This window comes from Etheostoma spectabile, chromosome 1 (assembly GCF_008692095.1).
Source record: "Etheostoma spectabile isolate EspeVRDwgs_2016 chromosome 1, UIUC_Espe_1.0, whole genome shotgun sequence".
NCBI lineage: Eukaryota > Metazoa > Chordata > Actinopteri > Perciformes > Percidae > Etheostoma > Etheostoma spectabile.
The window spans coordinates 2,488,262-2,515,958 of NC_045733.1; the positions used below are offsets into that span (position 1 = coordinate 2,488,262).

The window sequence follows — 27,697 nt, forward strand, 5'->3', positions numbered from 1 at the left end:
TTGGTACTATTTGTAGTAATTTACAAGCAATGGTACAGCTCTAGTAAACAGCCCAACCAAAGTCGGTGTTTTACCTGTCTGCTGTCGTTCTCTCGACACCCTTGAAGTTTGATGAGGGAGCCGGCCGTTCTGTCCACCACAGTCAGACACAAGTCCATGTGTTTGACTGACTTATCCTTAGTCAGGGCCCACTCCTTTACAAACACAAAGCATTAGTATAAATACACTTATGTATGTCCACATGCTGTGGCTAGGAATGTTTTGAGCAAGCAATGATCTAAGTGTTTTTATATGGAGCATTGGCCAATACCATGTTCAGATCTGATGTTTTATACTTAGAACATAACGCATAGTACTTTTACTTGACAGCTGAATACTTCAAACGGGAGCTTTAATTTTTAATTTCCATTCTATTTTTTAAAGAACAAAGTGTTCAAACTGTTTTTAACAAAGTTCTCAAGTCCACTTTCTTACTCACAACAACCAGCAAAGACTGACAGTAACAGTGGCATTAGAAGATTGTCCTTACAATATAAAATACTAGTTGAACAAAGGATGTCTTAATCACATTGGTTGATCCAGTCCGTCTTAGATGAAATGTAAGAGCAGCTCTTAAGATCAACTCATAAAAAAGAACTCTTTCTCTATTATGGTTCCTACTGCACTTAATGAACAAACTGAAACAGTTAACAGTGGTGGGGTTCAGTGACTTAATTTCTAGTGTCTGTGTTACTGATTTTAACCAACACCCACAAAAAGAATCATGTGTGTGCATCAAGACGTGCCCCCCTAAAGCATGATGCCCAAGGAGCCGTATTTAAAATAGAGCGTCAGTTCTTTTCAAGCTAGATATGAGACCATACAATTTGGTTGTAAAAATGAACTACACATGTGGCTAGTTTGTCAATATTGCAAACTGATGGAGGTAAACCAGATATGTGAAGTCAATGGTGATGTTTTCCCAGTACTACACCTGCCAGTCTATTTTAGGAAGGAAATATTTGAGAAACTGCACAAACACACTGGTACAAGCTTATGTTATGCTTATGTTATGTATGCAGATTACATGCATGAACTGTAAAACATATTTATGTAAGTATTATTTTTTACTTACTGCAGGTTAGGGATAATACTTGGCTTTAAGTCTCACACACAGAAATAGAGTTAGAGTACATTGAACTGTTCGCTCTGGTCATGTAACTAGTTCATGAGAAAATAGGGATTGTGGTTAACGGTTAGGGCAACACTTGTCAGTGGGCTGTAGTGTTCATTGCACTCAGTTTTATCATTTAATGACTATAATTTGATGACTTACCAATAAAAATATAAAGCACTTAAATCCAGCAATCCTCAATTCCTCTCTAGCAGCAAGGCAACAGTACACATAAAAATAGCTGCCAATTTGACTGTCTTGCTATGTTGATTTGAATGGGGATGTCCGTTCTAATCTCATTCTATGGTCTCACCTGACCTTTGTTTAAAAACATGCTTTCTATTTTTTGTAATTGCTGTCTGGCTAAAAAAAAACATATTGTATGCAACATTCTTGGAATCCTGTGATATATTCCCTGAGCTTTCACCACCACTAGTGCCACCACCTGCCACCAAGGTGTCTTTAGAGCAAAATGATTTTACAAGCTGACCTGCGTGTGTCCTCGTAATAACGCTACCTGGTTTCCCCCAGCATTGTGGCATTCATAGACCCCCACCACCCCGTCAGCAAAATGACCCAGGGTGTCCAGACAGTTTCCTCCCTGCTGCAAGGCTCCAAACGCTATGTCCTGGTGGTCTGGGACTCTGAAAACACACAAACACTGTATTAACTCTATCATGCTTATACTATATACATAAAGTTATCAAGGCTTTATGTAATATTAAAAAAATTAAAGTAACACAAGAGGACAGAAGTAATGTGAGCTCAATAGAGAGAACAATGGTTTTGTACCATTTTTCTTCTGACAAATAGGGAAATATAACCTTATTACATCTGAAATTATTCAAATCTGTTACATTCATACATTATTAATCTCATTCATGTGACTGACAAATTGCAAACCTGCCAAAATGTAATAATGTGCCTGAGTCATAATTGCTAGGGTTAGTCATTATTGTCACCACAGTTTTAGGATTAAACATTAGATCCCAGCACACAAGAGATTACAGTCATACTGATACTGTGGTATCTTACAAACCAAGTCCTCGTAATACTGTCATTTAGTCCCATTACACAATACTATACATAGGGTCATACCATGTACCGTCCGTATCATATTGCTCAAATTTTCTTACCGCAGTTCAGGGTAGACATTCTCCAGGTACCATTTGAATGGCTTGCAACCTAATCTCTTCTTCATCTCCAAACGACTCTGGATACTGATAGATAGATGGATGGATGGATGGATGGATGGATAGATGGATAGATAGACAGATAGAGAGAGAGAATAAATTATATTGCCTTCCACGGCAGATGAATTTTTGCAACATCACAAGATCATGCGAGGATCGCAAGGTCACAAAAATCCATCTTGTCAGGCTCCATCCTAATGCGTTTGTGTCAAAACTAAATGCTAACTGCACCAATCAGCCTCCGATGGACAACACATTGCGTGTCTGGCTATAATTTATAGCCATTCTGTGAGGAAAGAACATGAAGGCCAGGGGCACCTTTACTTCCTTTGGGAAAATAACTAAGGCTGGCACTGGAGGGAAATGCCAGGAGTGTTCCTACATAGTCACATAATGAGCTTTTTAAAAAAAATCTTTGTCCAGCTGCACTGTATGGACATGAGTACTTTTTGTTGTGTGGCCTATTCTGAAAAGGAAAAGGTTGAACAGAGTAGCAGTCGTCTAGTATATAAAGTGAAATAAAGTAGAAAACACAAAAAATAGTACAAATAAGCTTCTGCGTGGGATGGCTTAAATATCTATCCCTTTCCATGGATCCTCGCTTCTTTTTATCAATGCATTGTGTGTCCATCATAGTCTTTTGCTTTGGCATTTGCTGTCATAGTCTAACACTAATCTTTTCTGCATGTCAAATAATATGGCAGTCTTTTGACTTTTTGCGCTCTTTTAAGCCACATTAACTGCCTCATGTCACTTCAATGAAAGGGGTCACTGACTTCTTTTACAGCTGACATACTGCTAATTGGCAACCCAATTAATATGCCAATTCCTGTGGCTGCCTTTAGAATTTTTAGATGTAGATACATTATCCTGTCTGGCTTCTGTAGGTGTCATACTTCATGGTACTTACTTTCCATAGGGGACATTTCTCGCTGAGGGGACAGCAGCATAGTAGAAGTTTTTGTACTCATCCATCCACACCTCTGCTGCTCTCCTCGTGTTCCTGAGAGAGAGGTGAGAGACGACAAATGAGGGAAGGGTGACGGACAAGGAGAAAATGGGGAGAGGTGTGATTGAAGACAGGCAAAAGGTGATATGAAACCGAGAGAAAGTGAGAAAAATAAAAAGGTTGGAGAAGGAAATGAGAGACGAAGAGATAGAAGAAGATGGAAGAACAGGGACAGAGAGACAGAAGATCATATTTCTCCTGTATTAGCTTCTCTGCATTGGCTTCTGGTAAAATCCAGGATTGAATTTAAAATCCTTCTCCTGACCTACAAAGCTCTAAATGGTCAAGCACCATCTTATCTTGAAGAGCTCTTAGTGCCCACTAGAGCACTACGCTCCCAGAATTCAGAGTTACTTGTGGTTCCTAGAGTCTCTAAAAGTAGAATGGGGGCCAGAGCCTTCAGCCATCAGGCTCCTCTACTGTGGAATCAGGTTTCGGTCTGGGTTTGGGATACAGACACCGTCACCACATTTAAGAGTAAACTTAAAACTCTCCTCTTTGATAAAGCTTATAGTTAGAGAGTGAGGAGTCGCAGCACTCGCCTAGACGGGGGAGGGTGTATAGCTGCAGACGCGGCACCCCTTCTCTTCTCTGCTTCTCTTCATAGTCTTATAAATTAGGATTTCTGAGTTAGCATAACCAGAACAGCCCTTCCAGTCCATGTTCCACATTTGGTGAAAGGACATTCACTGAGCATGGTGAACCCACTTTGGGTTTTACTCAGCACAGTTATCAAGCTAACTTTATTATAGCGGAAACAATTAGTTGCTTAATCAATTGATTGGCAGTAAAATCAATCAGTAGACATTTAGATAATTGCTTCAGTCGCAAAAAGTAAGTTCCCTGAGGTTTCTGCCTAAAAGAAAGTTTTTCCTTGCCACTGAGGCACAAAATTAGATGTGCTCAAATCTTAAAATTCATTACATTTATTGTATTGTTCCTTTATGTTGCCATACATTACATATTGTGTGGAGATATGGGGAAAGCAATTATTAACCCTATTTTTTACCTATTAACCCTATTACCAAAAAAGAGCAATAAGACTAATTAACAGAGCAGAATTTCATGAATCAACCATCAGATTATTTATAAACTCACACACACTTCAATGGGGAGACTTGCTGGAGTCCAAAACAATGCAAATAATATATGAAGTCAAAAGCAGGATGGTTTCATACTGAATCCAGAAGCATTTTTGGATTAGAGAGAGCAAGTAGAAACTAAGAGGAATGTGCATGTTTACAAAGATTAAGATAAAGATTAGAAAAAAATGTAAAAACAACAGCAAAAGGAGTAAACATGTGGTAACTTTTAGATTAGGATACAAAAATGTGAAACATGCAACAACGATTTAAAAAATATATATATTAAAAAAGCTGCTAAACAAAGATAAAAGTGAGGCATGTGGGGCAACGTGCATATGAATGCAAATGTATTTTAGTTTGTTTCATATCTTCTTCACGTAATATGTATGTTATTATGTATATAACGTACAAAAATTTACAATAAATAAATGTAATAAGATTGATAAGATTCTGAGGGACCTAAGAACAAAATAGATTGTAAATGTAGGTGTAATAAGCAAATGCTTCAACCTACACCTTTTCGTTCACTATTGATTAGAAACGGACCATGTATGTTATGTATGTGATGCGTAGCAATGTGATCCAAATGAATTAAACTAAATTGAACACGTTTGGCTTTTGGACTGTCAGTCGTACAAAAAAAAGCTTTCTGAAGAAGTCACCTTAGGATTGAGTAAATTGTGATTGACATTTTCTTACAGTTTCTTACAAAAAAGTAATTGCCAGATCAATCAATGTTGAAAATAGTTGTTAGTTGCAGCTCTAAACTTTATTAATAGTGCATCATGAGATAGGCCCCAGCAGACATGTCATAAAACATCTAAAGAAGTTGTGATCCCAAAGACTGATAGAAGGTCTTATGATGGCTCAAATATAGCCACGTTTTACAGTGTATAAAAATTGTTAATTATTACAAACAAGCTGGCAAGGAAACTCCAAGGGAACTTCATATGCTGCTCCCAGAACAATTATAAAGCCATCCAAGCAGACAAACAGGCATTGTCTTGTCATAGCTCCCCAGGGTCAATGGCAGCAGACACAGGGAGGGTGTCTCGGGCTTTATAAGGGCAAGACGATGATGAACTGAAGCAGCCTCAAAGCACAAATGAAGCTGTTCTGCATGACGTGTTTCCATTGTTGAGGCTCATAAACGAGAAAACAACAGCTTCCATCAATTAATACATTATATTTTGAAATGCTGGAAAGGGTTATGCAACTATTTGTGAGACTGCAGAAATTTGGTCCACAGGATGTGTCGAAGCTGAAATGGCAGGGTCAAATCCATAACCAGTATGTCAGAATAAGCTCTGAAACGGTTTGATCGAATGTTGAAATTCATCCATATCCACTGGAGTCTCACCTTTTGCTTTCATCCAGCTTAGGGTCCATTCCCAATTTCTGAGAATTACCCCAGTTAATAAGTAGTATTAAGTTGTCAGTGCTCATTACTTGTGCGCCGTTGGATTCATTTCTATCTTAAGCATCCCTCTTGGTCACAGCCTTCAGGAAATCTTTAGTCATTTTCATCTGCAAAGTGACCATTGTAGACACCAACTTAAGATAGAGATGAGGCCAAAGATACTCCACGATTTTGGACTATTACTCCCTTCATGTCTTGTTTTCTTCCCACAGTACTCTCTACGTCAGATGGAGGACCCAAAGCAAATGCAGCCACTTTAAATTCCCTGTTATCTGTTTCTTGAAGTTCTCAATCAGGACCATGAGGGTTCATCTGGCTCATTTCCATGGGTTGTTACTTGTGGATGGAGACTGTTTCAAAGCAGAGATCCATATCTTTCCATGTATCTTGGTTCCCATTACTGCTGTTTGCTGAATATGTTTTCACAATTATCAGAGCTCTAAAGTAAAGCACATGCAAAAACTGATCTTCTATATTTAAAAAGAGCATTCTTTCTCAATCTGAAGCCAATTTTCCTTGTGATTACTTTTTTTAATTGAGTTTTAATTGTTTCTGCTTGGTTTTAATTATCTAACACTGGTTTAATTCTCAAAGCTGTGATTAAAACTCAATAATGTATGTTCCAATTTTCACAACAGTCTAAAAGGTGTTGTAGGGGGAGAAAGAAATTGCCCCAAATCAAAAAATAATACCAAAGAATATAATCATAGCATAAGCCAAACAAGAGATGCACAATATATCAGCACACTGATATTAGATATGAAATTAAATTAGAGGTCAGGTGTGGTTATGGTTGTTCTACTATTGTGGTTCATCTTAAGCATCGAGAAAAGGTTCATTTGATCTTCCTCAGCAGAGTTTTCCCACTGGGCATGTTTCAAATATTTACTTTAAAAGGAATAGTTGAATATTTTTGGGAAATTTGCCTAATTGTCTCAGTTTGGACTGGAGGAGCTGGGGATCAAACGGGAAATCGTGCGCTTACACACCAGTATTAATAATAATACCTGACATACAAGGGAAGCACAAGAGATCCAGTACATACTAAATAAATAGCAGCAATGCAACACGTGTAAATGGGAAAGAGAGAGAGTGTGTGTGTGTGTGTGTGTGTGTTACCTTGCAAACACAGTCCCACTGCCCCCAGGGAAGGTGTATGGATGTTGCTTTCTAAAAACATGGCCAACTCTGCTACAGGGGATGATCTCCAGACTGCCACCACATTGCCACACTCGAAACGAGATCTCTGAAACAACACACCACACACACCCACACACACACACACACACACACACACACACACACACACACACACACACACACACACACACACACACACACACACACTCGATATCACAGTGGATTACTATATCTGCACCTCATTAATGTTTTCAGTGTGTTGATATTGTCGGGTCCCCTCTCCAACATTGTCTCTATTTGAGTGCTGTGCAAACAAGCACACAATAAACCAGTATCTGAATTCAAGTCAACTCAATATCCATATTTTTAGACAAAAGCAACAGGGAGACACAGCTGTTATTATCTCATTGTGCTGTTTCCAAATGGTTTCTATTGTGTACACTATGGTTATTTTTATTCATACCGATTATAATCATTATCACATTGACACTGTAATTTTCTGAAGATCAACTGTAGTCTGGAAGACTCTTTTACCCAGCTAAGACTACCAAACCACAGAAGGATTTCCTTCTCTTCTATCATGTTCTTGGCACAGAAACCCAAGATGAGCTCATGGGTTGATCACTGCTTGAGACACATCATTGGTGCTACTTTTGTACCAAAGCTCAAGTGAGAAGAAATCTATTGTTTTTAAAGCCAAAAGCATTTATGATGGACAGAAATTACACATGTGTGCCTGTTTAAGACCCCCCAAAAATTGTCTGACCTTTTGAGAAATAGGTTTAGAGTGTATTTGCTTTCTTGTTGAGATATACAGTAGATGAGAAGATTGACAACCATATAAAGCTACAGCCACCAGTCAGTTAGCTTAGCTTAGCATAAAGACTGGAAACAGAGGATAAGCTAACTGGATGCAGCTTCATATTAGAAAATAGGCAAGATGTCTGGTATCAATCTTCTCATCTAACTCTTGCAAGAAAGCTAATAACTGCAACCAAAAATATCAAACTATTTCTTTACTGCCTCTGGCAAAACCACTGACAGGTCTGTCACTTGGCTGATAATCAGAGAATGAGTTGGTTGGGGGGGGGGGGGGGGGCAACAAATTACAGCAGCCAAGCGTATTGATGGTAAATGCTGACAGTAGTTTTTGTTTATTTTCTCTACCTGCCACTTTACTTTCCCCTCTTAATCACACTATTTGTTTTTTTCTTCTTTCACTCACGTAGATTTTCTATTCCTCTGACATCCATTACTGTGTCATACTTTCATGTCCTACCCACCATTACCTGTCTACTGTGACTCGACTGATTTCATGCTCCACTGTGACTCGACTGATTTCATGCTCCACTGTGACTCTACTGATTTCATGCTCCACTGTGACTCTACCAAATTTGCATTTGCACTTTAGCAGCACTTACCAAGGTTTTCACCTCCCCATACATCCATCATCATGTCATACTTTCCCAGAAGCTCAAAGTATTCCTTGTCCATGACAAATAGACCTCCTGCTATCATTGGAGTTCTGCATGGGCAGAGAGGGAGAGAGGGGACAGGTGGATAGAGCAAAGACAAGAGCAAGATTAGTTAGTAGTCAGTGGAAACTGGCAAACAAAAATGTGGCAGTTGTGTATAATCACGTGTGTCTGTCTTACTTTATGGGAGCAATGGGGTTGCCTTGTCTGCCTCGTCTCTGCTCTAGAGTCATGTAGTCCCATTTAAACACCAAATTCCAGTCAAAACCTACACACACACACACACACACACACACACACACACACACACACACACACACACATGTATGTACACGCACACACACACACACAATCACTATTAGTTGGGATTAAGTAGCAGTCTTAATTGGATTCGGCAGATTCAGATGAGATGACTGAATACATCTGCAGTTGCCTGATTACACATGTCTATATGTGTCAGCACAGAGTGCAACCCCTAAACCTGAAAAATGTAAATAGTTGTGTCTCAATTGTACACTATATACTAATACCAGAAAGCATAGGAAAGGATATACAAGTCATTTTATCAGTAAGAATGTACTACATACTTTAGAATCTAGTTTGAATCAGTAAGCAGTGTGGAAGACACCGTTTCTTTCCAGGAAGCCGTAAAACTAAACATGTTGGGTGTATACTTCTGTTTTTCCTAAGTGAAAACTGTTTATGAAGTAGAGCGCAGGATGCCAAAACAATAACAGGTATTTATGCTGCTAGTACTAAACCACACAGGACATCGTGTGTGTGTGTGTGTGTGTGTGTGCGTGTGTTCATGTACCTCTCTACTTGTGTACTGTACCTCCTTTCAGATCAGCTGAGGCTCCTACGTACTGAAAGTTGTCCATGTTGATGACATCAATGATAGGAGAAACTACTCTGCTCTTGTCCTGAGAAGGAGGGACAGAGACAGAGACTAACAAATAACAGGAAATTTGAAAGATGTTTTGTCTAGAATAGAAGTAAATACTTCCCTCAACACCAGTGATTCCTATGTTTAGTTTACCCTCCATTATGTGTTTATGAAATAGAACTGAAAGTAAAGCAGCTCTGTCTTTTCTACACTAAATCACTACCATTGAGACACATCACAGTAGTTTAGAGAAAGGGTTGCTCCAGTGGCCAGAATGACAATAACTGAAACAATCCTCCAGGATTATTTATTTTGGGTTGAAGCCTTTTGATATGACACATGAGGTTTTACCCACACAGATTGCTTTTTTCCTTCTTTCTGTTTTGCGTGATTCATCATTTAGAAGTGCAAGTAAAGCAAAGAAAAGTCAATTTCTTTGAAAGCAAAATGTTTAACAATTGGCTGCAGGCGTTTATTAACTAGGGACTGACAAAACACTACGTTTGGGAGGATCAAATACAGAATCAGACTATTTACAGTCTTATTGGATAAATATATAAAGAACACAATTTCTCACTTCAATACTTAGAAAAATGTCTCTCCTTTCTTACACAGGAGAAGGGTCCCCTATACGAGTAGAGGTCCACTGCATCTTCCCCTTCTCGGGTATTTAAAGAAAACAGTTTCTCACTCCAGCCTGAGATTACATTTAATCAAAAAGTTTCCTCACGAGTCATTACTAAAAGACTTCACTTCAAAGATCAACACACTTTTAATCTGTAATGGACTTCCTGTTTATTCTGTTTAAGGATTTCCCTTTTACAACTTGCATAAACCAAGTGTGAGGTCCATCTTTTTCAATCAAATAAATCTGGTGGAGTATATAATATATACACAACTTTTCTGACACTGGGAATAAAGCCTGACTGTCATAAATAATATCTCAATACCTAACAGAGAGATCATATTCTGAGTTCTGGTTTAGGATTAGTCTTTCCTACCTGAAATAAATCAAGTAAAGATCAACACCGCATTAGGGAAAGTTCTGATCTACTGAATCACTGGCTTATATAATTTCTGACTTAAACACCACATTTCAATTTTAATAGAAGAAAGACATTTTTAATCATGACACATCATTAAGAATGATTTTAGTACATTCTGCATCTAACACATCACTTATTTTAATGTATTTTTGTATTGGTAAATAATGCATTATTGTAATTTTTTGATGGATTAATATGCCATTAAAAGAACAATCCACTCATCATCCCTTTTATTACTGCCACTTGGTGACTCTAAGATTTTAAGATGCATACTTGTTGTGGATTGTTGTGTATGGTGTATGTTGTCTTATATATGCCAGTGCCAAAGACCAAGTTCCATTTTATGCAACTCTAATGGACAATAATGTATTCCGAATCTGAAAAGGAGTGCATTTAGACTGAAAGAGTCCAAAGTAACATTCGTGTGTTATTCGAGTCATGTGCACCTTGTTTTTAACATGAATGTTGACAAAACACTGACTACCAGCTCTAGGGGTGCTGCTTTTTAGCTGACCTCTATGTAAAAAAAAAAAAAAAGAAAGGAAAAAAATAATTCCCCTACAAATACGGACAACATTATCACCGTTGTGATCCAGTTACAATGGAACTATACAACTAAAAAGTACACAAAGAAAAAAAAAATGAATAGTAATAAATTGTGCTTTATATTAAAACATAAACAGGTGAGGGCTGTTGCCATGTATTTTGCCTTTACTTTCATAAGAAGCCTGACAAGCAGTGTTTAGAGAAATAAGGAGGTCAAACTAGAGTGACTTCACCAAATGGCGAGCTGCTCTACAGGGTGTGTGTTGACTGACAGACGTATCAGTGTTTCTCTTAAACATCACAACACAAACAATTTCTTCTTTTACTATATTTGTATGTATGATAATATACTTTCCATGTGTGTGTGTGTGTGTGTGTGCGTGTGTCTATGTGTGTGTGTGTGTGTGTGTGTGTGCGCGCGTGTGTGTGCGCGTGTGGGTGCGCTTGCGTACCTCAGCCACTCTCTCCAGTAGCGGCTCTAGCCAGTGGTCATTACACTCACAGTGAGAGTCCAAGAATGTAAGGACCGGTGCCGTAGCGGCGTCTGCACCACGGACCCTCGAACGCATCAGTCCTGAGGAAAACATCAGGTAAAAAAAAAAATTGGATTCATGAAACAGCAGTGAGATGTTTTGTTTGAATGATATAAAACTTTTTTCTCCCCTTCTTCTAACTACCTTCTCTGCGATCATTTCTCAGCACGCGCACTTTTTCAATTTTCCCCAGCAGCGCTCCGTCCTCCGCTGAAACACAAATAAACCATTGATTTACACACTGATCTTACAAATTTTTTTTTTTTACACAATTTGTTTGCGTGCATTACTCACCATTATCACTGTAATCATCAACCAGAATGATCTCTTTGACCAAGTGAGATGGACTTTTCTTCAGGACACTAAACAGATAACATAAGGAAATTTATAGGAACGTATTAAAAAATGCTCACAAATCAAAATAGGAACTTTTTTTTAAGTGGACAGCACACACCATTCACCTACCTGACCACAGTCCGCAGCAGAGCAGAGCGAGCTTCATTGTGGAAAGTGATGACGACGCTGGAGGCCGGCAGGTCTGACTTCCATTGTTTATGTCTGCAACTACATACACAAGAAACCATCACAATTAGGAATATACAGACAGAAAAATACGGTACACAAAAGCATAAATGCCTAAATGTGTAGTACAAATGCACACATGCACAAACACTCCTACGCAAAGCTGAACGTGTGAGCAAAGCTGCGAGCTGGATCTGGTCCGTAAACAGATTCTGGATACATGAACACAATAAATAAGATTCAGTACACACTGAGACAAGCACACATGCCTTTTGTCCCTGTACCACATCTGTCAGCGTTTCAGTCAATATGCAGCTGCACCAATCTTGAATTGACATCATCCAGTACATTTCTGGTGCTGATGTGTTATATAGTTGTAGAATAAACATACAAGGTCTTTGATCTTGTGTTGAAAGCCCTGATGAAGTGGCCCTGGCCTGAAAAAAAACCCCAACTAGACCGATTTTGCTGGGAAATCTACACAATCAGTGCTGCCGCATGCTGCACAAATGATAAATCACTACCTGACCAATAGGAGACACATCCCTGCTCTTTTAGTAGGCTAATGGCTCTAGCTGTCTAAGTAAGGTCCATATATCTGTGAGGCCAGACCACTGCCTTTATAAAAAATAGTCTTTAAACCACACAGTGTGCAGCCAGACAGATACTGCAGGAATAAAAACACTGAGTGATTACAATGATATACTGTAGTAGGAGCACGTGTTGGCAGCACATTTACTTCTTTGTGTCTCAAGTGGATTTACACCTAAACAATTACACCTTACAAATTACTGAGTCTTATATAAGACATGTTCTCCTCCATTTGTGGGTATGTTTAAAAAATGCTGACAAAGAAAAAAAAGAATAAACATTTTGCATTACTGGCCTGGAACATTGGCCATGGAAGAATCTATCAATTTTGGATCACAGGGAAAACACACAAATTATTTTTTTACTTCTGTTAATATTGCCAGATATGACATTTGAACTGCATTCATGTAGTGTCGGAATAATCCAAAAAATTAGTTCCTGACTAGGGGTTGGGAGGGGAAATCGATACAGCATAGTATCGCAATATTTTCAGTGGTAATACTGTATTGATACACAGGCGCCAAGTATTGATCTTTTATTATATACAGTATGTGTAGGTCAGTTTGTCTGCTTGACAATCACACTTTAAAGCAATACAATTGAAGTGATATGAACAAACAGAGAAATGTATCTTTTTAGATCAGATTCACAGATTGACAGTTTCCTTTTGGGGACGTCATTTGAAATTGGGAAAAATTAGAAGTTGGAATTTTTTTTATAAATTGCCATATAACGCAGAATATTGCAATATGTTTAAAATCGCAATAATATTGTATCGTGGCATAAGTATCGTGATGATATCGTATCGGGAGGTGTCTGGTGATTCCCACCCCAGAATTAACGGAGGTCTGCACTTTCTGAGTGCCCTTATAGTTTTAGTTAATTTAGGAATCATATTTTAAACTCCAAATTCATTCTGATAAAGGCTTTAAGATTCCAGGTAAAATGTATGTATTTTTTCCCATATTTGCCTATAGAAGACTCCTATGACAGGCCTGCACCACTCCAAATTCCGATAATAACTAAAAAGAAAATTCTGTGTACGAGAAAACTGGTGAACACCACAAATTCTAAAATTCTTGTCTCGAATGTGCTACTTTAGAACAAATCAGTTTGTACGAGTGGTTCTTGCATGAAGCCCTTTGTGTATTTTAAACAGACTCCAAAAACAAGTTCAGCGTCACTTAAAAAATGTTAGTGCAATGTGCTAGAAACTCAGGTTTGACAAGTTCAGTGTGTTTTGGAGCACCCAAATTAGTTAGACAGGTGAGTCAACCGGTCACACAGTATGTACTTTACTTCAACATATTTCTGCTTTATTAAAGAAAACAGTGCAGAGTGACAAAAAAAACAAATGGATGAGAGAAGGACAGAACTCGTACTTTGTTCAGTTAAAAACCTGGATTCTGCCAATGTACTGTACACACAATCAATAGGGGTGGTGATGGCGTAGTGGATATGACACATGCCTTTGATGTTGGCGATCCGGGTTCAAGTCCCACTGCAACACATCAACCAACCTGAGCAAGACTTGACCCCTAGTTGCTCCAAAGGCATGCAACCTCTGACATATATAGCAATTGTAACAATTGCAACAATCGCTGTAATTATACAATTAAGAGGGATAGATAGTCTGTGTTATAGTAGAGATACATACTGGTCATGTCTCGTATCAGGCACGGCTCTGTCCATACGGAGCTTGTCACTCTCCACCTGGTTGAACTTGTTCCTGGCATACGGATCTTGACCCGGTCGGACCACCGTGGCTCCAACGTACAGATCCTGGTCAAAATCCTGCCAGCGCACCTTACCTGGACACACAGAACCATATTAAGCGCATGGCCACAAGTGCTCATATAATGCTCATTTTCAGGTTCATAACTGTATTCAGAGGTTATACCAAAATAGGTTTACATTGTTTGATTTTCAGAAAACGGCATATTTTTTGTACTACACATTGCTGCAGCTTCTCTTTTCACCCTATGTGTTGAGCTCTCTGTATTAGCTACAGAGTGAGGCATCTCACTTCTATTCCATCTTTGTTGGGAGTCGCACATGCGCAGCAGCATGGTAAGCTAGTCAGAAGCAGAGTAAGAGGGTGTGCCATGCTAGCAGCTAGGCGAGCATTATAACGTTTGTTACAAAGTGACGCACGTTTGTTACGGAAGTAAAGGCTGGACTACAAGAGAACTGTTTGGAGCAGTTTGTGAACAGTGTTTTCTATTGGAGGTGGGGTAGACTCTGGGAGTTTTCACTTTCTAAACATATAACATGCACAAAATAACAAAATAGAGGAAAGGGAAAAAGCCAAAAAGCATAATAGGAGCACTATGAAATTAAATCTAGACTCCATGAGCAGTGTGCGCCACATGGTATTTTGGACAAAGCAAACAGGATGTTGGGTGAATAATAACACACTACTGTACCATGTTGCCGACCTTAAAAATCGCAGCTTACAGGATTGATTTATACATATTCTTTAGCTTGTATTGTTTAATAGGTGGATAAAAAGCAAAACGGTTGGAAAGAGAAGTAATTTCTCATTCAACTTTTAGATAAATACTTAACCAGCAGAGAACATAAATTGTGCGTCCAGGATTTAATAAGAAACACATTCTCAATGTGCCTCTCTGGTGACGTGAATATTAAATAAACACAGCATATCCAAAAATAAAGGCCGCCACCAAGCATGAAGTTCAAACCTTCACAAAGGCTGAAAATGTGTTTCAGGATTATACATCAGCGAGAATATGAAATGTAGGCAGCAGCCTGGCTGATGCAAGAATCCTTCACGACTGACGGGAAGGAAAACCTCGCTGCTTCAAGCTTCTGCTTGACAAGGCATGGCACTGAGGAAAGCTGACATGAGATTTTTGCTGCTTATATTCAGACTATGCAGAACAGTATTCAGAAGAGAAAGCCAGACTACTTTAACAAAGCTAGAAAACATGAAAAGAAAATGTATTATGCACTACACTGAGTAAGAAAGAAAATCCTACTGAACACACACACACACACACAAATTGTGTCTGTCTGACCAGAATAAGGAGATCATTGCACACTAAACAGAGAAAGTTTTCATGTTTAATTTTACAGTTTATCACTGACTACTAAAACACAGACACACACGAATAATTTAACCGGGTGCAGCTGCTATGCTAATGACTTGTGTTAAGCATATGGCAGTGTGAGATTACACTATCTTTCAGTATGGATGAGTGTGTGTATGACAGGGAGAGACAGACAGAGAAACTGAGCCTGACGAGGACGAGTGTGTGTGCATGCGTCTGCTCTGACAGCATGTTAATGTGTCTGGCATGCTAATTAGGTAAAGCGCACAACAATCTGCCTGTATAGCGACTCCTCTGACAATGTACGCGTGATGTCCTTGCTGATATCTACAGTATGTTTAGTGGCAGCAAGTAATTAATGTAGTGAAATTAATGTTTCAACTTCTCACAATGTGAGTCTTTTGCTCGGACTGTGAACACTTTCTCTTTCATCCTCCTTTTCTTTGTTCCCTGAACCACCCGAAACAGATTAACGGTCAGCTTTTTCACTGGGATAACTCATCCAGCTATCATTTTTTCAATCCTCTCTTTAGCAGGTACACCCATCTAGACCCAGCTGGTGGTATTTTGCTATACTGGTCTATACCAGTAAAAGGTGTAGTCTGTTGGACAGTTTTTGATCTCCCTCCCTTGTCACCTAACTGTTTCCACCCACAGCTGCTGACTTTGTTTTTTTGTTACAACACTTTCTGGTGCCGATGGTAACTGGCAGGCAAGACTCACTCTTGATCTGAAACATAAACCCTAACCCCACCAGCTCAAAGAACACCAAAGCTTATTTGATCACTCCCTGAAAATGATCCAAATAAAACCTTGAAGAGCAACTTAACACCAGGCTGAAAAGCAGTGTTTCATACCCAGCATCTTTGATGGATGTTGTGAAAAGTGTTGCATTTGACAAAAATATGGATTGCATTAGTTTTAACTACGACTACTACTACATAGTAACACACGCATTCATCCACTGGTTGCTGAGGCTGCCATACAACATGCCACCTGCTCATTAGATAAACATTCATGCACATTCACACACAACTGGCACAGCATCAAGAGCAATTTGGGGTTCAGTGTTTTTCCCAAGGTAGTCTCGCTTTGCCAGACCATCCACACGCTGAGAGGAGGAGGGTCCAGCTACTCCACACCGCATTCCAGGAAGGGAGAAAATATGCTCTGGTTTATTGGCATTTCTTTAAACCAATCACAATCGCCTTGGGCAGCGCTAAGCTCCACAAGGAGCCGCTGTAAAATAGCCGTGCGAGAGGATACTCAGATTGGACAGATAGACTAGCTAGCTGTCTCAATTTACCCTGCAGAGAGCTGAGGAGCAGTCAACCATAGTCTTCATAAATCCACCGGAGTTTAAAATTACAAAAGACAATGCTCAAGGACACTTTGACAAGTTTGATAGACAACCATGTCTACCACCTGAGCCACAGCAAACTTAACACAAGAAGAGCTGAAATGATTACTCAATTAATAGATTAGTCAAATGACAAAACAAGCAATTGTAATCTTGGGCGTTAAGGTCTCAGTAAACTCAGTCAGAAGTGCTTTTCAGATGGCTGAATAGCTTTGCCTCGCCGCCATCTCTCTGACGGATGCCTTTTCACTCCTTATTCGAGCGTGGCTGTTCGGAACACCTATAACCCTTTTGGATTTCTGCCAAATTGTGATGGCCATTGTTGTCCAGTTTTAAGACAAAGACCATCATTATTATTTAATAAAAAATAAATGGGCGGATTAATTTATTGATAGAAAAAAATTAACTTTGGTTACAGCGATAAACACAAGATCCCTTTGCTGCCTTTTTCCAGCTCTTTCAATAGAGTTCCAAACGAGTTGGTTTGGTTGCAATTACAAGACCAAGTGGAACTTGCACCACCTGGCCAAAGACTCGTTATGGGGGTAGAAGACCATAAAGTCTCCAAATGTAATTCACTAATAAAGACCACTGTGGAAACTGGCAAGAGGGTTTTGGGATAGGTCAGGATGTTCATGTTTGAGATGTGAACAGCATTTTTATTCAGGTGAAAATATACAATTCTAAGACGAGCATGTTCAGTCAACTGGTCTTGAATAAAACAAAAACAACAACTTTAAAATGCATTTAAAAAGGAAAGCGCAGACAAAAATGGTTCTTAATGTATTAATTTAAATATTCATCGTAACAAGGTTTATTTGGTGCATAACCATGTTTTTAATGTTTTACAATGAAGATTTGAGAAAGCTTTTTTATAAAGTGCCACCTTTTTTTAAAATAAATTGTTTTAGTCAGGGCACACAGTACCAGAAAAAAGATAGATACACAATAATTCTGGTGACTATTTAAATAAGATTGAGCATAAATGCACTTCTGAACAACCTCAGATCTCACTCCTTCACTTTGCTTGCCACCACATTCTTTCTTGACTTTATCATCTGTCTTTTTTATTCTTCACTCTTCCAGTCTCCTTGTTCTCCCTTTTCTTTTCACCACTTTCCCTCTTCTTCTCCGTGATGTTGTGATACGCTGCCGTTGTTGTAATGTGTAAAGTCACCCTGAATTTAAAATGCCCCCACTTCAACATTCAAATTGGATTCCATTTCTACCGCTGGATCAGATAAGAGACTGTGTGTTCAGCTTTCGCAGGTCACGGACTTGTAAAGGAGGGGAGGCTGCTTTGAGTCGAGCTGAGGATGAGAGCTGAATGAGAAAACGCGGCTCAGAAGCTCCTTCTGTTGTGACTCTTCTGCTCTGCACTGTCAGACTCGGAGACAATGTTGTTCAAAGCTTGGGTGGAGAAGCATAGCTGGGTTTGCGGCGAGAATAGGACGGATACTTGAATTATTTTGGATAGCTCCAACATTTAAAATTTGCATCACACTGCTGAGTCTGTTGAATTGTCTTCTCTGTTCTCTGTGGTTATTTAAACATAGGTTGTTCATGCTCTACTGGTCATCAAACTATGCCACTGTGTTAACATATTTCAAAAAGGAAATGGTTTTGGTTGTGGGAACGTCATGTGGAATACCTTCTAAATACATCACTGTGGTGTACAGTATCAGCCACACACACACACAACTGGGATGCATTTTCCTTTATCAATGTACAATTACAAGCACACTGCACTCTCTCCAGACCCTGAGGGAGATTATGGTCAAATATTTTGACTTTGAATATGACAAAATATATATTTGATGTTTTTTTACATTGCAACGAAAAAGAGAACTGAGCAAGAAGGCAAAGCTCTCAATCTAATTTTCGTTCCTACTCTCACCTATGGTCAGGAAGGCTGGGTCATGAGCGAAAGAACAAGATCCAGGGTACAAGCGGCCGAAATAGGTTTCCTCACAAGAGTGGCTGGCGTCTCCCTTTACTTGAGGTGGTTCGGGCATCTGGTAAGGATCCCTCCTGGGCGCCTCCCTAGGGAGGTGTTCCAGGCACGTCCGGCTGGGAGGAGGCCTCTGGGAAGACCCAGGACTAGGTGGAGGGATTATATGTCCAACCTGGCCTGAGAACGCCCCAGGATTCCCCCAGTTGGAGCTGGTTAATGTGACTGGGAAAGGGAAGTTTGGAGTCCCCTGCTGGAGCTGCTGCTCCCATGAACCGACAACAGATAAGCGGATAACGATGGATGGATAGAACTTAGATTTTTTTTTTGTTAAGACGCAAAAAACAGTATCTCCTTCCCTTCAAATACCCAAGTAAATGTAATTAGTTTTTTTTTTGTTTTTTTATTATCCCAGCATTAATTTCATTTAGGGACAGTGTGGTTGCAGTGCATGATGGGTAGTTAAGTTTCCTACCTGGCGGCAGAGTCTCCAGGCTGTGAGTCTTGTACTCAGACATGTGAGCTTTGCTCCTGCTGGACGAGTCACTGGAGTCCACATCATCCTGAAATAAAACAAAACAAAGAAATCACACACACAGATTAGCATGGATACACACCGTTTAACCTAAAACCAAATAAACATGCAGCAGCTGAGAGATGTCTTATTCAACACACAGAAACCTGTTTTTATTAAAGATACTCAATGACGGCATTTTGGCATTACCTTTACAGTATTATGAAGATTAAAAACTTCCTACAGGAATTTTGTTAAATCAACTAATCTTTTGTCATTATCTTAGTGTAAATACCCAAGTTATACTTGACTTGAACTCTTTTGACCCTTCGGTTTCACAGTTTGAAGAAAGCTAACATGATGGAAACTTATAATATCAAACCAAACAAACTAAAACAACACTAACTATGACGAAGGTTAGCATTACATTTAGTCTCTATCCCCTAACTATTATAATTCAAGAAGAAGAAGTTATTGAAATTAAACTAAAAACTGACTCTACAAGCCTTAAAAAAAAAGGAAAATCTAAGTCAAATGTCTAATCTCAGTGTGACTGAAAAGGTGGTTAACTGTAATATCTTAAGTCTATGAACTTGAACCGGCTTAAACAGTTTTACAGTGCAGGATAAATGTGAGAGGAAAGACAGTATGAGGGTTATAGACTTCAAACCATCACATTCAATCATCAATTCACTCATCCACCCCTTTAACAATCCGCAGCCTGATAATCAGACTGGGTAACTATTTATTTTCGCTTCATTCACCGTTTGAATCACTGACAGAAATCTGAGATTTGTGCAGTGATTCTGAAGTCCGGAAGCAGGTGCAGTCATCCATTCTTTTACTCACTCACTTAACTGTTCCTTTTCCTCCTGTCTATCCATCAGGTCACTCCACCAGTGCATTGACAAACACGGTTGATGTCCTCACCATTTGCACAAATGGACAGATGGCCGAGCCATGCCTCCTTGTGTTCATCTATGTTACCATTAAAACCCACTGGATCGATACACTGGAAAGCACAGTAATTAGTGCCATTCATTCCCTGTCCAGTCTGTTGCCCTTGACTTCAGAAAACTATTTTTCAACTCTATTATTTGCTCTATAGTTCCCTTTCACCTTCAGACTCTCCAAAATGCTTTATTGATTGTTTTTCTTTACTGCCTCAGGACAGCCAATGGCAGTGTGACATCAGAGACCACCAAACACTATTCAACAGTTCATTTCTACACCTCAGAAAAAGATGAAAAGGGATTTTCACACTGCTTTTCCCTTTTTTGTGTTTTCTAGGCGTCTGCATTTCATAACTGTTGTTTTCATTGACTCTCACACATTGTTTCACTATGTGCCAGCTTTTCCAATCATTTACTGTAGAAGGTGCAACAATTCGCTCTAAAACTGTAGTGTACCTATTTTTCAGTGACTGAAATAAGATAAGATTGTTCAACACCCACAACTACTATAAAAAAGGAAACCTCCATAAAATCAGTTTCTACATGTGTTCACGACAGCTGAGTGTGTGCACAGTCAGAAGGTAATGCTCAGTGTAGGATAAAAACTAAAGCTTACTTCCTGTAGAAATACAGTTTGACAGGCTCTGAGGGAAAAAAGGACACATTTTCAAATGACATATAGCTCCACGTTGGCTTCGCGGAACGATGTTGTGTCTCAGTGTGTCGCGAAAGAAAAAGAAAAACCTCCCCAGACCTCCCCATAGCATGTGTCCTCATGTGCAAAGAAGACCTAGGAAAATGCACAACATCATCAGGTCTGTACCAATCACGCACACAACACAACACACACACACACACACACACACACACACACACACACACGATACCAAGGCCGCACCTACAAAACACAGACCCCCCCTAAAAAAAAACAGGGCCCAGCATGACCATACGGAAACCCAACACAACTAGATAAACCAGCCATCATAATCATAAATTTAACACCTGACTTTACATTTTACAAAAGTGCCAGTGCATGCAAAAAAGCCCCTATATAAAACCTGCCAGCTGGCATACTGGTAATGTAATGATTTATTTGTATCACCCTGTATTTCAAAAATGCTGCTAAATTAGCCTGCATCACTTGATGTCACACTTAAATCCAAACTAAGTTGATCATATTAGAAGTTATCACATTCTGAATTCAGCAATACATTGTGTTTTACAGCGCAACTTTTCCAATCATACTTTCATTGTATAAGCTCTGTGCAACTCAAACCTGCTGACAGTCAAAAGGCTTTTAATAGGTACGAATGCTTGAGCAGCTGATCTCAATTTACAATCAATTATAAGAAAACCATTTAAATGACAGACAGCTGACTGAACAAGCAGCCAACCGCCTGTTGAAGATCTACAGGGTGCCCTGCTTCTTGAAGAAAACACACCACTTTCTCTTCTGTTATTGGTCTTTTGACTACACATATTTAAAATATCATTTCAATATCTTAAAAATGTTAGTAATTTAAATTCTGTTTGGGAATTTAAAATCTGTTTCAACTCCCATGCCTTTCGTACGCTTGTATACCCTTGAAACGCTCATGAAGAAATTGAAGGACGTAATTTTCCCTGTTGTGCTTGTAACTGGTAAATATTTGTTTTAGGACTACAGTTCTAGGTTCCACCTTTCAGATTCAACTGCAAAAATTCATCATTTTATTTTTTTAAATGTACAATCAGGTGAAGAGAACAAGGCAACAGAAGGGGGAATGAGAGGGAGTGAAAGAGACTTACAGAGAGGCAAGAACTGAAAGAAGTCATGGGAGAGAAAGCTAAATTCTCCAGCTTCATCCGTGCTGCTTGCTTCCCCTCTGAAGCCCCCTATGATTTATGAGAATTGCAGTCCATCACAGATCGCACCGAACAAGAAAGCATTAGGAGATGATGAGAACAATACACTGCTTAAAGGACTGGTACGTATGATCACTCAACAAATGGTTGCTGTAAATATGACTTATCGCTGATTGAATCATGATTTAAAAGGGTAAGTAGAGAGCAGATGTTTGAGAGCTATTTTTATAACTCACATCACATAAATGGCTTTGAAAACCTCTTAGTGATAATGGCCCCAGCCTGTATCTGTCTCTCCTCCAAACATAAACTTGATAGATTGAAACTGTGTGCACACAAAAAGACAAGCACACACACCTTTGTGTACCAGCTAAAGCCAGGGGTATTACAACTGAAGAAAGCACATCGTTTTGAGGGACCGCTAACCCTAACCCCAACCCCTTAACATCAAGTCAACCCATTTTTCCCCTTCAGATGTCTGGCAGCATCATCTATCTTCTGTATCACCTTCTTTTAACTCTTAGCTGAAGCTATTTGGTGTTTACACAGTGTCATATTAAGACCCAAGACTCCATTTACAAAGTTGGGCTGCAAAGTATAAGTTTTTAATGACCGACCTATCAGCAGAACAGTGTTTTAAGTAATAGTTAATCATTTGGAGAAATACGCTTAATCATGTTCTCACAGAGTGATCAATGAGACGACTGATATCACTCTCATGTCTATGAGTCCAGCATTTTAGTTTAGCATAATGACTGAAATAAGGGGACACTGCTAGCCTCTGGACATATGCATGTTGGGTTTCTTTTCTACCCCTATAGTCCTTCCCTGTCTCCTTCTCAGTGTTGGAATGTAGCTAAGTACATTTACTTAAGTACAAATTTGAGGTACTTGTACTTTTAAGTCTTTTCTTTTCATGCCACTTTTCTACCTCTACTCCGCTACATTCTAGAGAGAAATATTGTACTTTTACTCCACTATTAATTAAGACAGCTTTGGTTACTAGTTATTTTACAGATTAAGGTTTTTGCACACAAAAAATATGTTTATAAAATACAATGTTTCATCATAAATAATACTACCCAACAATATAACGGCCTACAAGCTTCCAGCTGAAATGATTAGACCATTAAACACAGAACTGGATTGTTTCCCGTTTCTAAAATGTGAGCATTTTTCTGCATTGAGTACTTTTACTTTTATACTTTAACCATATTTTCCTGACGATACATACTTTTACTTAAGTAAAATTTTTAATGCATGCAAAACATCAGTAAGTGACATCACCAACAACCTCCACAGAGCAGGGGTGAACGTATCACAATCAAGACTTGGTTAGACTGGCCAAGTCAATCACCTGACCTTAACCCAATAGAGCATGCATTTCACCTCCTGCAGAGGAGACTGAAGGGAGGACCCCCGCAAAACAAACAAGAACTGAAAGAAGCTGTGGTAAAAGCCTGGAGTAGCATCACAAATGAAGAATCTGAAAATGAAAAAAATGAAATGATGTCGATGGGTTGCAGGCTAGAGGCAGTTATTGCAAGCAAGGGTTATGCCACCAAATATTAAATGTTATTTACTTTGAGATTATTTGTTCCATTAATTTTGCATACCTAAATATGCTGTGGTCTAATACAAAGAATACATGTTGTTGAGTTGTATAACACATAGACGTAAATACCAGGAAATAAAAGCTGGAATAATTCTGAACTCTTGTCTCATATTCATCTTTTCATCTTAAACCCAACATATCTTTAGTGAACAACAGCTACAGTCAGGTGGACTGGATCAGGAGTAACAAACTGATTCTCAATATATCTAAAACTACCAGTATAAACACACTTGAAATACATGCTTTTCTCGCCTAAATGTTTTACCAAAAAAAAAGTGATACAGTTGTACTTTGGCCCTCTGGGATGTGTCTGAGGTCATTGGGAAGTTAACACTCATTTTTTTTGTTCCAAGTGTCAGTGGATTCTAGGCCTTACTGACACAGAGGGGTAAGAATAGAGAATTTCTATTTCTGTCCAAGCAAAGCATCTGTAAAATGATTTTTAAAAAAACACTACTGTGAAGATATCAGATGGACTACACACAAACCTAGTACCCTAGCCACATGTCTCAACTTAATACAGACAAAATCCAGAAAAAAACACTTAGAAAATGGATATTTTATGAAGTTATTTCTACAGATATGTCTGTGCGTTTTCTTATTTCCTTTAAGAAAAAAGCCAAAAAGTGCAAAATACAAACGTTATCAATACAAAACACTCAATCACACACATACTTGAAACTCTATATACACTACATTTTGGTAGAAATAAGTATCATAAATTGCATGAAATGGGTGAAATGAATCACTCAGGCCTTATTTTTGCTTTGACACCAGGTTTACAGCACTCATGGGTTAAAATGTTATGATCAAGTCTGTATCTGTCATTCGGGTAGAGGCCATTTTGCTACACTATGTTTTAACTGGAAGGAAAAATTGTCAATCTTTCCCATGTCCTCCCAAAACTCTGCGACATGATTGGCTTCTATTTGGGCCATCTCAGGTAACAGTAGAGGGATTGGCTTATATCACCTGTCAATCGAATGCTTAGCCGATAGAGAATCTGCCGGTGTGCTCAGTAACACTGTTGCAGACCCAGGGGAGAAGAGAGCAGCGATCAAAACCCAGAAATGATGAACTGTTTAGCTTTCTTTCCGTTGAAACTCGGCCATAAACTACAAGATTGTGAGGGGACCAGCTCGTTTTGGATCAAATGGCTTGGATATTCTAATTCTTTGGATTGTTGGCGATGTAGGAAAAAAATGTTTTTGGCGATCTTTCACCGCTGTGACTAAAGACACGAGGAAGAAGGTATGGATGCACACTCCACTTTAGACACTAGCGGCGTAGAATCTTTCTGTATTTCTTTACTTCATAACAGGATTATAACTATAACTAAGTCATCTTATACTTTGTGTGCGGGCTTAATCGAACCATGAAACTTTAAGCTTTCAAATGGTGTGATGCATGAGTGTGTGCATGAAGATTTAATGCTTGCAATTTATGAGTGGAGAAAACGTTTTCTCTTAAGTGGAGACGGTGTCGCTGGAACTCATTTTTCTTTATGTTCCAAACTGAAACTTGAAGTCAGTTTAGAGGAAACTTCTGTAGAGCAAAGAGAAGAGGCTAAACCTTTGGGGGCGATTATTGACAATAGATTGTGTTGGGACAGTTTCAGAAACTGGTAACTAAAATGGGCAATACCTTGTCCGTTATTAAAAGATGTGAAAAAAACCTCAAACCACAGATAGCTAAACAAATTCTTCAGGCTTTTGTTTTTTTCACATCTGGATTACTGCTCTGTGGTTTGGTCCAGCACTTCAGCTATTAATATTAAAAAAATTAAAAGTGATTCAGAATAAAGCTGCTCGTGTGGCTCTCTCGTGTTGGTTTAGATCTTATGTTTTAAATGCATTAAAGCCTCTCATGGTTTTAAGTTAAAAATAGATTTGTGTAGGCTATTCGCTAATGTTTTTTTTTTTAAATGTTACAACAAACAAAACAACTTTTACTTTATATACAAAACTATCATTTAGTACTGATACACATCACTATTCATCAAGGCATGCAGTAGGAGGTACTTTTATTTTCCCTAAAGTGAAAACCAAATCCATTCAACGTTCAATTAGGTGCAGCGCAATGTGTGAATGGAACTCCCTCCCAAAGACTATCAAAAACAAACACTCTGTATGGTTTAAAAAAAAAAAAATCACTTAAGACATATTACCTTCAAAAGGAATATAAATATTGAATACCAAATTAGAGTCTGTTACAGGGCTTTTTGTCATCTTATTTCTTAAAATAGATCTATTGGGAGTAGTGGGTTTATATTACTTTATTTTTTGTATTAATTGTGTTAACTGTAAGATTTAATTATGATTTGTATTTTCAAATGTTGTAATGTCTGTGTGTGTAATGTGTTGTTGTAAAGAGTATTGTCTCAAGAACAGATTGAAGGACCCCAGGAAGAATAGCTTTTAGCTTATGCTGAAGCTAATGGGGATCCAAATAAAACAAACAAAAACAAAGGAAATTCCTTGCAGTTACAAAACTTTTGGAGGGGATTACGTCTGTTTGTTGGCATACCCTAAAAAGTGCTATGACAGAGCCTTGGTAGCCTTGGTCCTCTATGACGTTCTTTTTGCCAATGTTTCAAACAAACAGTGTCAGCTACGCTTTGGCCCCTTATCTCTCATCTTATCAAAACTTGGAGGTTAGCTGAAACACACTGCTTTATAGCTTATAACGGGCACACTTTTCCCCCTTTGTTTAATAATACAGCACTCCTGATGGGGGGGGGGGGTGTATCACAGCCCCACAAATGAGAACAAAGGGGAGTTCATTTTCTAAAAGACATTTTTGGTGAGGATGGCTTGTTAGCCTTCTCTGACTTATAAAATGGATTCAGTCTACCACGCTCCTCTTTTTTCTTTTAGCTTTAGTTAAGGGTGGCACTCAAGGCATAGGGTGTCCCCTGGCAGAGGCCTTTGCCTGTCCATCCTATTTGGAAGTTATTTACTGTGCAGCCTAAAAACTGAGGTATGGTATCCAGACTTTATCAGTTCTTAGTGATATCTTGCCGCGCTGACCTTCCTATTGAAAGGATCTGGGCACGCTATTGCCCAGGCCTAAGGGTTGATCTTGACTGGCATAATGTATGGTCTAGCATTCCAGAAGTATCTCGCAATCCAGACCATCAGCAGATTCACTACAATTTCATTCATATTCATATAAAGACATAGATCACCCCCCGTGAAAATGTACCACATGAAGGTTATTAACAGCCCTTTATGCACTTTCTGCCGAATTAACAGTACATATCTACACATGTTCTTAGAGTGCTTTCCTGTCGGTCAGTTCTGGAACAATATTTCATCCAAAATGTCTGCCTTGATTAATGTTACTGTACATGTTTTGATTCTGAATGACCTATCGTCCCCAATTTCCACAGGATGCGTAGCGGCTCCGCTGTGTGACAGCTCCATGCTCCGTCAATACCCACCAGGTCCAGATTTGACTGACACCTGAAGTCTCGAGGACCCACGGGATCTCGCAAATTCATGTAGAATAGAACCACATCCTGTGGAAATTGGGGGTCAGCCTTCCAGTTCTCTAAAGGCTGTTTGCTGGACCGACAGCTGCTAAGAGGATGATTGCAACCTGTTGGAACCCACCTTATGACTTCAGAATCAGAATCAGAAATCTTTATGATCCCGAGGAAACTCTGTTTAGTTGCACAAATTTAAATAGTGTAGAAACCAAAATAAGAATATGACTTGTCCGCTAGTACATGGATCCTTTCTTTTTTGGACGTAAGATATATGGAACTCTCAAAGGCTTACATAGGTG

The 27,697-nt window shown here is 39.0% G+C and overlaps 1 protein-coding gene across 1 annotated transcript in view; it reads right to left on the bottom strand.

Annotated features, from left to right (window-relative positions):
* The window catches only part of galnt2 (UDP-N-acetyl-alpha-D-galactosamine:polypeptide N-acetylgalactosaminyltransferase 2), a 58,569-nt gene that overhangs the window by 4,679 nt on the left and 26,193 nt on the right, over positions 1-27,697 (bottom strand). The window contains exons 3-16 of the mRNA XM_032516636.1: positions 19,457-19,544; positions 14,257-14,410; positions 11,952-12,050; positions 11,781-11,848; positions 11,631-11,696; positions 11,406-11,527; positions 9,311-9,398; positions 8,656-8,743; positions 8,422-8,525; positions 6,980-7,106; positions 3,257-3,349; positions 2,290-2,373; positions 1,671-1,797; positions 75-194 (exon numbers count right to left, since the gene is read on the bottom strand). Of these exons, the coding sequence (XP_032372527.1) occupies positions 75-194; positions 1,671-1,797; positions 2,290-2,373; positions 3,257-3,349; positions 6,980-7,106; positions 8,422-8,525; positions 8,656-8,743; positions 9,311-9,398; positions 11,406-11,527; positions 11,631-11,696; positions 11,781-11,848; positions 11,952-12,050; positions 14,257-14,410; positions 19,457-19,544 (1,428 nt within the window). The remainder of the gene's footprint in view (positions 1-74; positions 195-1,670; positions 1,798-2,289; positions 2,374-3,256; positions 3,350-6,979; positions 7,107-8,421; positions 8,526-8,655; positions 8,744-9,310; positions 9,399-11,405; positions 11,528-11,630; positions 11,697-11,780; positions 11,849-11,951; positions 12,051-14,256; positions 14,411-19,456; positions 19,545-27,697) is intronic.